The sequence below is a fragment of the Sycon ciliatum genome, chromosome 1 (assembly GCF_964019385.1).
Source record: "Sycon ciliatum chromosome 1, ocSycCili1.1, whole genome shotgun sequence".
Taxonomy (NCBI): domain Eukaryota; kingdom Metazoa; phylum Porifera; class Calcarea; order Leucosolenida; family Sycettidae; genus Sycon; species Sycon ciliatum.
In genome coordinates this window covers 22,450,554-22,463,970 of record NC_088643.1, presented here as the reverse complement: position 1 = coordinate 22,463,970, position 13,417 = coordinate 22,450,554, and the positions used below count along the sequence as shown (strand labels likewise).

General features: G+C 47.2%; 1 protein-coding gene across 1 annotated transcript; it reads right to left on the bottom strand.

Moving 5' to 3' along the window:
* Positions 1–4,493: 4,493 nt before the first annotated feature.
* LOC135818258 (uncharacterized) lies at positions 4,494–10,544 on the bottom strand. The gene is made up of 2 exons (XM_065331618.1): positions 10,037–10,544; positions 4,494–6,667 (listed from the first exon to the last, which is right to left on the bottom strand). The coding sequence occupies exons 1-2, from the start codon at positions 10,362–10,364 to the stop codon at positions 5,784–5,786; spliced, it is 1,212 nt and encodes a 403-aa protein (XP_065187690.1). The 5' UTR covers positions 10,365–10,544; the 3' UTR covers positions 4,494–5,783.
* Positions 10,545–13,417: the final 2,873 nt, after the last annotated feature.

The following is a 13,417-nucleotide window of genomic DNA, read 5'->3' as shown; positions in this document are numbered from 1 at the left end:
TGCTAATCCTCCGTATTTTGCTCTGGAAAAATATGTATTTTATCCACGGATTTTCACACTCGTGTCCCTTTAAAATTATTATAGTAGTACGGTAGTATACTAGTAGTCGCGTAGTAGAATTTATTATTACACTTCGGAGCTTCGGCTTCGAATGTGACAGTGTGTTTTATTATTATTATTTATTCACAATCACGTGGCACTAGCCAATGAAATGGTAATGTGGGCGATAGCCAGCCATGGCGGTAATAGAGCTAGAGGGGAGAAAGAAAAAGAATGAAAGGGGAACTGAAAAGTAAGAGAAGCACGGGGAGCTAGGGCAGGGCTGGATACTGAATTATCCGTGATTGAACTAGTATGCTGCATTCTGCAGTAGCTGTGTGAATGTATTGTAACATCGGCAGGATTTTGGATTTCGTGGGAGGAGAGACCAATGGCGGTAAGCGAGGAAGAGAGGAGATGTTTGCATAGAGGCAGACCGCGCAATAGGGAAGCGAAGAGAGTTTCTGGTGCGCATGTCTTGAGATTGAACAAACCAGCTTAGGCAGGAGAGAGCATAAATTAAAAATAAATTTCATGGTTCGCGTGAGACTCGGCTGGAAGCCGAGTTTTCCGCATCCGCCGTGGGAACGCCACCACCCTCTAGGATCAAAGGCGCAGATGCAGCGCCTGAACGGTGGGAGGTGAGTAGATCAGACCCACCACCAAGTGGTCAGGGAGAGCATGAGGAGGAGCAATGGCCAGCTTAATTTTATGAATTGTCTGGGATGCCAAAAAACGCACGCGGACCGAGAGCGGCACAGCAGAAGCAAGGCAGCATAAGTCTGTGCTTGGAGTCAGGCGAGGAAGCCGAAATAATATTTTCAAAAGACGCCTATGCATAACTTCGAGTCGAGCAATCAGTGTTTTAGAAATGCCAGCCCAAATTATGCAGCAATAATCAAAAATAGGCAGAATGTAAGATGTGTAGATAACATGGTGACAGTCGGTGTGGAGGTGGGTGATGTGTGATGAGAGAAATCCCATTACTGAGCTAACACGGCTGTCTAAATTTTCGATCTGGGATTTCCAGGTTAAGTGTTGGTCAATAATGACGCCAAGATGCTTGTGTTTTTCAACGATGCAGAGCGGGGTTGTGGTGCCTGGAAAGGTGAAGGGACTGGTTTCTAATGAAGATAGGTCACATGAACAACTGGGGGGGGGATACACATTACAGCAGTTTTCGAAGAGTTGGGCTGCAATTTCCATTTTTCCATCCGATGAATAACGGCATCTATGTCGGACTGTAACTTGGCACTAGCAGCTAGCCTCGGGTAGAGTGGGTGCTGTCACAAGTAGTGCTGTATCATCAGCATATAGCGATGTGTGTTCCATTTCTGCCAGATCGTTTACATACACAAGAAAGAGAAGAGGTCCCAGGATTGATCCCTGAGGAACTCCAGACCGTACATGCCCTTTGGCAGACAGAGCAGAGCCGACACGCACCCTTTGCTGTCTGCCCATCAGGTAATTACTGAGCCACGTGAAGCAAGTACCATGGATTCCATGGCTCGACAGCTTGTATAGGAGCCCGCGTGTCCATACTGTGTAAGGCCTTGCGTAGATCAAAGAAACATAGCATGCTGTAATGGCCGTTCTCACGAACAGAACCGACATCGATTGAACAAGTCTGAGAAGCTGTTTGGCCTCAATTCGCTCTAGTTTTCACAATTTCCAACACACTGTCACATTCTTCGCCTTCACTCCTCGTGTAACCCCGATTCCACGTCGGACTCTGCGGGTCCTAGCGAAATCTACGATTTTGATAGGGAAGGCCCTAGGCCCTGCAGACCTTATTAGGCCTTACCTGATCTGAACGCTCGAGCTGGGCTGGGTTCTTCCAAAATCATGTCGATCCCGCACGGCCACAGTGATATTTCGGTGATGATGATCGATCCTGGACAGGGTATCATGCTAAACGGGTAAGAGCTAAAGAAACAAGGCCGGAAATCCAAGTATCAGGCATCGATTTTACCAAGAGTACATGAAAACCTTCATGTACTCTTGATTTTACCCATCTTGATATTTTGCTCTGATTTTGCCGGCAATTTCCGCTTTTTCAATTCTTCGATATTTTGTTCAACAAAAATTTCAAAACATACGACATTATTTCGTTCGCTAATCTCCGCTACTCGCCGTCTCACCTGGCTTCAGAAGATGTTACGAGAGATGGGAGAGTCTCCAGCAGGCAGCGCATCCATCTTCAGGAAGTGGAAAGAGCAAACGGCATGGTCCTTGGTTGAGGTAAATGCTGAACGTTTGATTTGTCCCAACCAAGATTTCAGCACTTGGTTCGTCACGATTTTCGCTTGCCAGCTAACGTCTCCGCACTCCAGCTTTCCCCTGTCGGTGTCACGTCCCAGTACACAACGGAGAGGACTACTAATAAACAGTTCACGGCACTAACAGCCTTGAACACAGTACTTCTTTCACTTCGTGAATACAACTGAGAAGACAACTGAAAATGACACACTTCTTCAGTGATCGACCTTCTCTCTCACGGAGCTAAGCAGAATGTGCGTCATCACCTGTAGTCGCCATGGAAACGGGATCAGGAAATCGGCGATATGGCAAGTTTCCCTTGCCGTACCGGCGTACGCAAGCGAGAGATAATACCATCGGAACCGATATCCTTCATCTGAGCCCTACTTGAAAAATCGATGCACTTCCCGTTTAAGCAAGAACTGCACAAACAGTTCTACGAGCATTAGTTTCACTGCAGTGGAATTCCGTTGAATATGTAGCGTCACATCGTACTCTTTAGAAGCTTATCTCTGGCACATTTTTCATCATTTACATGTATTATCCCAGTTCTGCACGCTTACAATCATATGCTCAAGCGCAGAGCTCTGCCCTAGACTATGTCTTTTTCTCTTTCTTTGCTCACATATTGCTCATCACTTCTTTTACAGATTTGGTATTAAGGAGAGTTTGGAAACCCCCTCAATCGATAGGCGAAAGCCGGCCTTGGGAAATCCTTTTAAATTAAACAATAAAAATTACAAATGAGTCCAGCGGGGACGAAACGTACTTCGCAATCGAGCTATGTTGTTGCCAGTGTGTTATCTGCTATGCGCGATGCGTTACCTGATGTACCAGCCTACTATGTCAGATACCACTAACCATGCATCGACTAGGCACCAGGCACGAACTGATGGTGGTGGTGGTGAGAAGGAGAGCTCTTTGCCAGAATAACTTTGCAGCCTAGAGTCGAGAGCGTGTGTGGGCAGGCGTGTGCGTTATTTACCGCCATATTGCCAGGTGTGTGTGTACCACCATATTAATCAACATCCTGATTCTGCATGGGTAAATCTCTGAAAGTGAAAGACGGGCAGTTTAGAGTACGAAATGAGAGGTGTTTGTTTGAGCAGCGACCAAAAACTTTTGCAACAACCCTATAATCAAGAACAACATTGATCCTGCATCTGCACTGTGACCATGTGTAGGGTCTACCAGAGAACTGTTGTTGGGGCATCACTCACATGTGCATGATGGGGTTTTTCCCAGATTCAGACCCTCAAGCGAAGATCAACGGCAAACACCGCATGCAGTGATAACGTTAGTTTAGACCTAGAAGCAGCTCCATGCAAGTGTCGTGTGACTGTGACGTCACCGGTTGCCAGCCCTAGAGTTTGTACATCAGGTACATAGACCCTACTAAAAGTAAAACACATACCTCACCTACCCATTCTTTCCGCCCAGCTTTGTGTAAACCATGGTAAACTGCTCATCTACCGTATAACCTGCACCGTTCGCCTCGCCACCAAGCCTGGACAGGTACTGTCTTGTACACTCCACACGACGTACTCCGAATTACATTATACAATAGTACGAGATAGTACGAGATAGCCAAGAGTCAGTCACATGTCAAGTCAAGCCGGTAGAAAAGGGCGAGTTCCGGTGTGGGGAGCAAACACCTTCCCTACACACATGTATGTACATGTAGTCATGTATTGAATATACTAGACAATCAATGTGGTGTTGGACGATCACTGTGGTGTTGGACGCATGCTTGAACACACTTACAATATGAAAAAGCCCGCGGGCATGCGCATACATATACATGTGCCATACTAGGATTGCTATACAGCCATATTATACTTGTGCAGCGATACACCATGTACACCGACCATGGCATAAGTACAAAAATTTTATGTGCTGCACATGCGCTGACAAAAACCGGTGCACAAGTGCACATGAACGCAGCGGCACACAATATTATATGCACACACACACACACACACACACACACACACACACACACACACACACACACACACACACACAAGTGCAAAAACACACGCACATGCATACACATACAAACATTGTGACACACACACACACACACACACACACGCACACACATACACACATGGACTTACACACATAAACACTCACCCAACCACACACGTGAGCACGCAAACACCAATATACACAAACAACTTCTACCGACCGTGTACTGCGTGCCCAGGCAAAGTTGGCTTAGCATGAACAGAACAAACAAGAGAGCTTGAAGTAAGTTATGAAGAACGGGACCTTGAAGTGTAGCATTATGCTCACACAATAAGAAGGAAAACTGAAATGGTATGACCAAACTCTGCTTGTCGGTGTTTTCAACCATCGAGTTTCTCATCCATGTAGTGATTATTTTACCTTCTTATTTCGCCTCAAGATCGTAGTAGACACTTGCAGTGTACATATAGTAGAACTGGGCCAGAGGGCCAAGGGAACGTCAATGCCCCATGTAGATCACATGCAGGTCACATGCAGGTGAGGCATCTGAAACTGTGTTACCAAGAGAATAACTAAACATGATGTTGTGTGCACACACACCGTAGCAAAAGGCAAGAACTCTGGAAATCAGCATTCGCCTGGCCAGCAGACCATTCTGGCAAAACCTTCTACTTTATGCGCAGAGGAGAACCGACTCTCTTGCCGGCCCATGGTGCTGGAGATATCCGTAGTAGTAACCAAGGCAACACTGGGGTACAATCATAACCAGTACTTGCACGCCATGCATGACAAGCCTTAGCTGCTTGCTAGCTGTTGCAGCAGCTGTGTTTGTTTCACTCCGCCGTAAACTCGCTTCCCTTTGTCACATCAAATAATATGGATGTTGGGTATACGTAGTGACGGCTTGTGAGACTCAGGATCGGACGGCCGCTAGCCTGGGGTGTCATGGAAACAAAACAGCTCCCCTTTGCATTTTTTAAATATTTTTTACTAGAGCCATGTAAACCCGTCATGTGTGAGCCATGAATACGGGGAGTGGTGGTGTGGTCTGGGATGCTCTGCTGACCTTCGGTCTCGGCTTCATCACAAAACCCGGTCTTGGCTTCACAAATTTCTCAACGATGGTGGCAAGCAGGTGTCAATACAGTGCCATGCACGCCATGCCTAGTGGAAAAGACGGTTAGGTGCTCAACAGAAAGCTGGGCTACAGTGTGAAGTGTTGCACAGGTTCGGTACTACTACTAGCGTCATCAAATTCGTCAAAGGAAATCGTGTATCAAGCTCATCCAGAGTTCTTCCGGCCAATATGAACCTTGGGTAGTCAGACAAGCAGTGTGAGTACATTGCAGGTAACATTGCATACTCATTCAAGTACTGTACAGTGTCCTGCTGCCACTGCTGCCACTATGGTTACCGTTGCTGGGCAGTAGTGGTAGTAGGGGGGGGGGGGGAGGGCTGGCATTTGGCTGGCTGCTGGAGCAGTGTGCTGACTTTTGCAGTGCTGCACCGCAGCGTTACTTAAAGCATTGCCGTCCAACCGTGTACTGGAAGGTATGCTCCAGCCTTTCGAGCGTGTTGTCAAAACTTACATTGAAGGCAAATGTCTGGGAGCATTGCTCGCACATGGGGAACAAGAAAGACCTGTAGTTCGTTTCCCGTACAAATGGCAGAATATCGTTCAAGACGCCGGTTTTGCCCCAACGATCAATCTGGCCAATCCAATTTCCTTGAAGTTTCGGGCTGACACAGTTGGGCAGCTTGATCTTGTATATGAAGCTGCTCGGCTTGATGTTGATGCTGGTGCCGAAAAATGCTCGGAATTTCTGCTGCAAGTCCACTGTAACATGAACGGTGTCGCTGGTTGGGTAGCCTGATTGACATTGTCGCATATGTCCTTCGACAGTACTGGCGGCCTCCAGGATGTGGCCGTTAATCAAGCATGCCTTTGGATCCGGGGTTGCCTCTTGCACTGGTGAACGGAATGAGAATGTTATCCGGCCAGGGTCGGATGTTTCCCTGGCCTCCGTACCGGTGTCTGTAAGCGTGTCATTGTAGTACACTGCTAGGTACACGTGACTTTGCTTGTGCAGGAACTTCTGATAGAGAGCCGACGACTTGAGCCAGCTCTCGGTCAGGTTGAACTCCTCGGTGGTCCTGCCTCCGCTTGTCCGCGTCGTCGCCTCATCGGCCAGGCGTAAGCTGCTGCCGGTGCAGTAGCGAGACGTAGCCGATGCCGGCGTGAAGATCTCGAGAAACGGACGGCACCGCGTTCGGGTCCTGTAGTATGGCAGCCGCAGCATGACACTGTCGACAGCTTGCAGGTGTGGATGTGCACTGGAGATCTTCACCTTGTAGAAGAACACAGATTGACCAGGGGTAGCGCTGGTGCTCGAACAGTCTGCAGGCAAACATGGCAGACAGGAGATGCAGCCAAAAGCGGTTAACCTGACATCCACTGAAACACATGCGGTGGTTATGAACACCAGAGCCGGATAGGGATGATCCGGCACCGCTTCCATTGACAGAAGGTTCTCTGCTTCATCGCCAACGCACACTATTGTATATACGAGGGGCGTGAAAATAACTGGGAAAACATGCCTGGTGTTTGAACTAAAGTACTGTTTAAAGTGTTTACCCAATGCAAAGAGAAACATTCACGACACCCGACCTCAAACAAACTAGACTATGCGAGCTGGACTCTCTTTTCCCCCTTGGATGTCTCCTTTGGTTCTCTGCAAGAAGGCATTGCTTTGTAAGACGGTCAGTCATGGTTTTTCAGCAACCGTGGTGTACAGCATATGTGCGATCAAGAGCAGTCAGTCATGGTGCTGTTCAGCTAGCGGGTCACTAAGTGTGACAGACGACAATACGCACGTCACACAAATAAAGGGTTGAAGCCGTTGAAAGTGACAAGACAGTCACTCGCCATGAGCCAACTCTCCCCATTAGTAGACCTGGCTGACAGCTGATGCTATGATACAGCCGCCAACACACAGTGTCGTCGTCAGGGTCGGTCCCCGCAAGATGCACAAGCCTGACCGAAGGACAAGAGTGTAAACAACTTGGATAACGTTCAGAATGCTGCAGCGAGTACCAAGCACCACCGCAACACATCTACTTGCAACATGGTGTCTCCAGGTATGGCAGCGGACTTCGGGAGGAAGAACGAAATATGCTGAGTCGTACATTCCTGCTGTGTGCCTTTCTGCTTATGTAAATGAGGAGATGCAGTCCTTTCGCGGAATGCATGGGACCGTACGTCCAAGCACTACATTAGTTACACTAGGGCTAGATTGTAAACATACCTAATGCTATGCACTGTGGCTATACTAGCAGACCTGACAGGCCTGTGGCTATGCGGCAAGGTGAGGGATGGGCGTTCACGCGCAATGGGGTAGGTAACGTGATATTACCAGTGAACAAACTGTCACTGTGTGCAGGTACGAGGCGCATGCGCATGCAACCATGCAGTGCGTGATGTTACTCGTGACGCGCCGGCTGCCACTGGCACAGACACACGTGCGCAGCTTTACCGCTAAGAGACAATTCCCAGGAGGGTCAATTGTCGGTAGGATTGGTGACCCTTGCTAACACAAGTTGAAATTATGCACATGTAGTTCAGGCAGCAGCAAGTACATATCTGTACTTGTAGTACGCATATCCACACATGGCAACACACACATTATATGCATACCCATACGGTGCGTATGGGTATGCATACACACATACACACACATGCACATACACGCACACATGTACATATGCACATACAGTACACACATCCACATAACATCCAAACACCATGTACACACGCATGCGTGTGCACAGATCCACACACGCACTCCATGCACACACGCATGCACGTGCACACAAACACATGTGCACGCATGCACACACACACACACACACACACACAAACACATGTGCACGCATGCACGCATGCACACACAAACACACACACACACACACACACACATGCACACACACACACACACACACACACACACACACACACACACACACACACACATGCACACACACACACACACATACACACACACATGCACACACACACACACACACACACACACACATGTACGTGCACACACACACACATACATACACACACACACACACACACACACACACACACACACACAAATGCATACGTATATTCTTTAACACATTCGAAATGACTATGACAACGTGTCTAGTGATGCAATGGTATTGGATATTGAAAGAAGGGGAGAGTTGGACGGTGGTTGGTCTGCGCCTTGCAGACGTGCTGGAGCTAGGTGTTAGGTGTTTGAATGTCTCAGCACCCCTATCAGTGTTGTACATGTACCTTGTTGTCGCACTATCTGACTGTACGATCTTGTTACCTTGGTGGACTGTTAGTTGAAACTCGTACTTCAAATAATATTTTGGCCCCTTCTTTTATACAAAAAACAACGACAGTTTATCATTTGTATCTCACTCAGCCTGTAGGGTCAGGTACACACGTGACACAGCTACATGTACATGTACAACACACTCATATTTACAGAAAGCACAAGGAAAGGGGCATTATCGTATTGCCTACTTCCACACCCAATTACTTCTATGATTATACGTGGCCTGTGGCTTCTGCTGCTGATCATGGGGATTTCGGCATGAACATGTATTTCACTTCAAGAGCACATTCAGCCAGACCGTCATAATTACATGTATAGTCAGAGCTGGGAACTGCAACAGGTACTCTAAGCATGGCCGGCAGTGCACATGATCTTGATGTCAATTACATGTATATGTACATGTACAGTATTGTCGGGCGACTAAGAACGACCTACTCACGGCACTGCACACCAATGTACACACGTTGACTCAACCTTGCGTAGACTGTAATTATGAAGATAGGAACGGTCTGGGCCGCTAAGAGGCTGACCCTGCAGGTCTTCGGCGACCGACAATACTAGACGCCAAAACTCGGCACACTCATACCTGCGTTATCCGGACCCCGAAGTTACGGGAACTTAGCTCTACCGGGCATCCTTTGGGCGAGTTTTAGTTGAAATATTACTACTCTATTATTACTTTTTTGTCGAAATAGTGGCGCCATATGCCATATCTGCATTTGTGGCCTTTCCCCATCAACATGTATGCGATTCGTAATAATAATTATGGGTATTTCACAGTTACAGGCAGTGCCTGGTCCCGGACCGCCCGGATAAACGAGGTACATGTATGAGTGTAGAATAAAAAAAAACATCTCACTCAATGAGTCATGTGCCGGTCATGGCCTGGGGGGAAACGATCTCAGCTCACGTGGCAAGCCGCTGCATCACGGGTTGCCCAATCTCATCAGGCTGAATATGACAAATCATGACAAGTACGGTTCTGGCCTGGGAGAAATCCAACCTCATGAATAATGTAGCACCATGTTCCAGTGCACAGAACTGTGTGTGTAGTGCTGGGGCTGCATATTGCCCAGCGCCATGTTACTCATGAGGTTGGATTTCTTTGGCCAGTACCGTGGAGTTCTGGACCTCACTTGGTCTTGGTGGGGGGTACCCGGGGTGCGTAGATCTACGCGTGTTAGCCCTGTTCAATAAAGTGCAAGAAAGCAATTTTAGTTTGATCTCCCCAAATAGGTATACATTGCTCCTAGGCTTGCTTGGACACAACTGAATGGCATTTCAGGACCTTTTGTCGTCGTTCAGCACCATGGAGGACACTCACGAATACTCTGGAATGGATCATGACTGAGTCTAGAAGGATTACAACTGACCTGGCTTGACGGCGTGAGGTGTTACATTCAAAGTGAGGTCCTTTCGCGGCAATGCAGAGCTGAACCTGCTGGCAACGTCCTTCATGAGCCGAGCAGTTGCGATGCTGAAGTTGTGGTATCGCAGTTCAGCGCAGGCCAAGCGGCACCAGCCACCATTTGTAGTCACGATTTCTTCCGCCGAGGCCCACCACAGTGCCGAGATGAACAGGCACAGGACGAGCGGCCACGAGCTCGGATTGGTACGGAAAACTCTCCGGCCACTTGACACTGCAGTTGTCGACTCGGTGCGGAAACTTGCCATAGTCATTTCTTGCGAGATCCTGGTCATTTAGTCTTCTTCTTTCTTCGATGGCACACGGGTCAGAAATGCCGGGAATGATTTTCCGATCGTCTTTTATTCGAGCAAATACTGTGACCTAGCGGCGGGCTCGATCTTCCTCTTAGTTCCGGGATCGGAGCATATGGCATGCGATGCTAGCGTGAAGAATGCCGGGGCTCCCTTTCCTCTGCGCATACTCATTGATCGCTGGTTCTGCGTATCACCTAGCCACAGAAGGTCTGAATTTGAACAGCTACATGTTGCAGCTGAAGCCACAGTATGAGACAAGGAGCAACTGTCAGGATCGTGCAAAAATGCATTTCGGCTGGACAAGTGTGTCTGTCTTGTTACATACAAGACGTTGCGGTCCCCGCTGCCCTTCACTCAGCCCCCTGGCCTGGCTCTACACCATGTACATGTATTCGTACACGGAGACCTAAAAGACATGCTGAGCATGTATGACGCGCGAATATTGAAGGCGCTATCATATTCCCGGGATCCCGGTCCCGATGTAGACTTACAAAGTTACACTGCCTATGTCGCTCAGGACCGCACACCGCGAACCGGTACCGCATGCTTACTGCCAATAATTGAATTATGTAGAATCTACTGATGGCTTGATGCCCTAGTTTGAGGGTAGCGAACTTGATCTACTACTAGCGATCAACAGGACCAACTGAATCGACATTCAAAACGGCTTTTTCAGTTTATTGTACAAAGAGGAAGAACGTACATGTACGTGCTCTGAGAGAGGAAAATGCGTGAGCTAAAATTACTTTACTAAGTAAAGTCTTTACTTTACAGAACCCCCATGGGGGCATGTGTATATGTACTCTTGCTAATACTATTAGTGCATGTACTAGTACACAGGTAACTTGTCAATATCTGTGGTCCTCACTAGTACAATACGTACTATCAAGTGTACATAAATAACCCCTGGTACTATTATAATAATGCCTGAAGCCGAAGTGCCAGAATACGGGCTGGTATTTACTCGTTTAGGAAACTTCACTTCTCAACTCCAAACTGGTATTTACTAGCGTACAAAACCGTGATCCCCCGTCCCCCGAGGTTTGTATACTAGTGAATACCAGCCCATACTCCCCAGGCTTCAGGTAATACTAGTATTAGACTTATACCTTGGGTGATATTAGTCTTTTCCCAAAGATGTTCGCCACTTTTTTTCGCAACGTTTCGTCGTTTAGGAAGAAATCGCTACTTTCGCAACTTTCTTCATTTTCGCGAACTATTTCACGCAACGTTTCCGCAAACTTGGCCCCATACTGGCCATAGTATGGGGTCAAACAGTCAAGTCACAGCCTACAGTCTACATGTCGGACAAATGCATACATGTACTCGCTAATTTCTCGCCTGCCTTCAGAAACATTTCAGAGAAACAGTAGATCGACGGCAGTTACGATAATGTGCATTCCCAATTTCCGTGCACTGGAATGATGTAGGATACATGTGCAGTACAATCATGCAACAGGCTACTGGCTAGGGGTAAGTGGATTATGCCGGCATAATTTTTGGCGTAATCAGGTCCTTTTTGAGAAGGAGCATAAAATGGCATCCGAAAAACAAGCGCAGATGCCCAATGAGGCTGTTATACACACCTGCTGTTGAAGTAATAATTGAAGGCATAATATTTGGCATAATCAGGTGCTTTTTGAGAAGGAGCATAGAATGGCATCCGAAAAACAAGCGCAGATGCCCAATGAGGCTGCCACTATAGGACATCTCCCAAAGGTTCAGCGTTTGTGTGTGAATTATTATTTGGTATTCCTCTTGCATACATTGTATTATTGTCTTGTACTTCCCCAAAGCTTCCAGTCCACATCATGACAATGGCTTGAGTCCTTTTTTCATGACGATTATCTGTTCTTTTGGTCTTTTTGGTGAAGCAAATACATGTACATGTACATGTAAAAGCATAATTCGCTGTTTTCTCCAGCATCCTGCGAGCATCCGCTAGAGCATAATCTGGTCATTTTCCAAGCATAATCCGCCTACCCCTACTACTGGCACTGCGTAAAGTTGTGGTTCACAGCAGGAGGGGGTGTAGATCTACGAGTTTGCTGTCGCTGCACTTCTGCTATTTCTGCTCCTTTTTTGGTGGTTTTTGCACAAAAGCGATTTCAGCAACTTGCACTTGTTTTGGCACGGTTGCGAAAAGCATAATTTGCGAAAATTATGGCATCTTTGGGAAAGGGCTAGTGATATTCACCTTCGTTTATTGGCAAGATGGCCGCCGTGGTTTGTCAAACGCACCTTCGGAAAATTCTAGTTTGAGATCGTCAGTACAGTGGGTAAGACGCACGGGGTGAATATTGGCGGACCGTGATACAGGGCGTTGCAAATCGCAATAATGCATGAAAAGACAAGAAGTACTTGTACAATCATGCACATGACACATTACATGTACAAGTATGTGAGTGAATATCAAACGGGGGGAGCGTGCATCACACAGGAAAAAAAACAGAGACAGGACGATTTTCTCAATCGTCTTACAAGAAGCTTGGGGTTACAGAAGAACACTCTTCGGCCTCTACTATTTTTCTTGTGCGTACATACATGTAACTAGTGTACAGTGTTATACCCGACAGATGACTACCAGTAGTGTAGTAGCTGTCGCGTTTGTAAACTAACGGTATGACTGCATAGAACATGATAGACTCAACAGATTTGATGGTCTGACCGATCTCTATTGATAAGGAGAATACATGTAGGTATCTTGAGCTGGACGGCCTTCTTCTGATGTATCCATTTCCACAGCAGTTTTCGGCTAGACAACCGCAATCCAGCACATGTTCTGTTGAACGTGACCAGCCTTTTACATGACAACCATACCGGTTGATGGAGTGGCAGTACTCACCCCGAACTGGACACCTAAAAGTGTGCATAGAACCTGATTTTAGAATCCACATAATTTCAATCCAAACCTGACCTCGTGATAGCCACGTCCTGCGATATGTGGCTCTTCTGTGTTCTGATATTGTATTGACTCACCCATCCGTTGAAAGGGCTATTACCAGTAAATAGTACCAACAAGAGAACAGTGG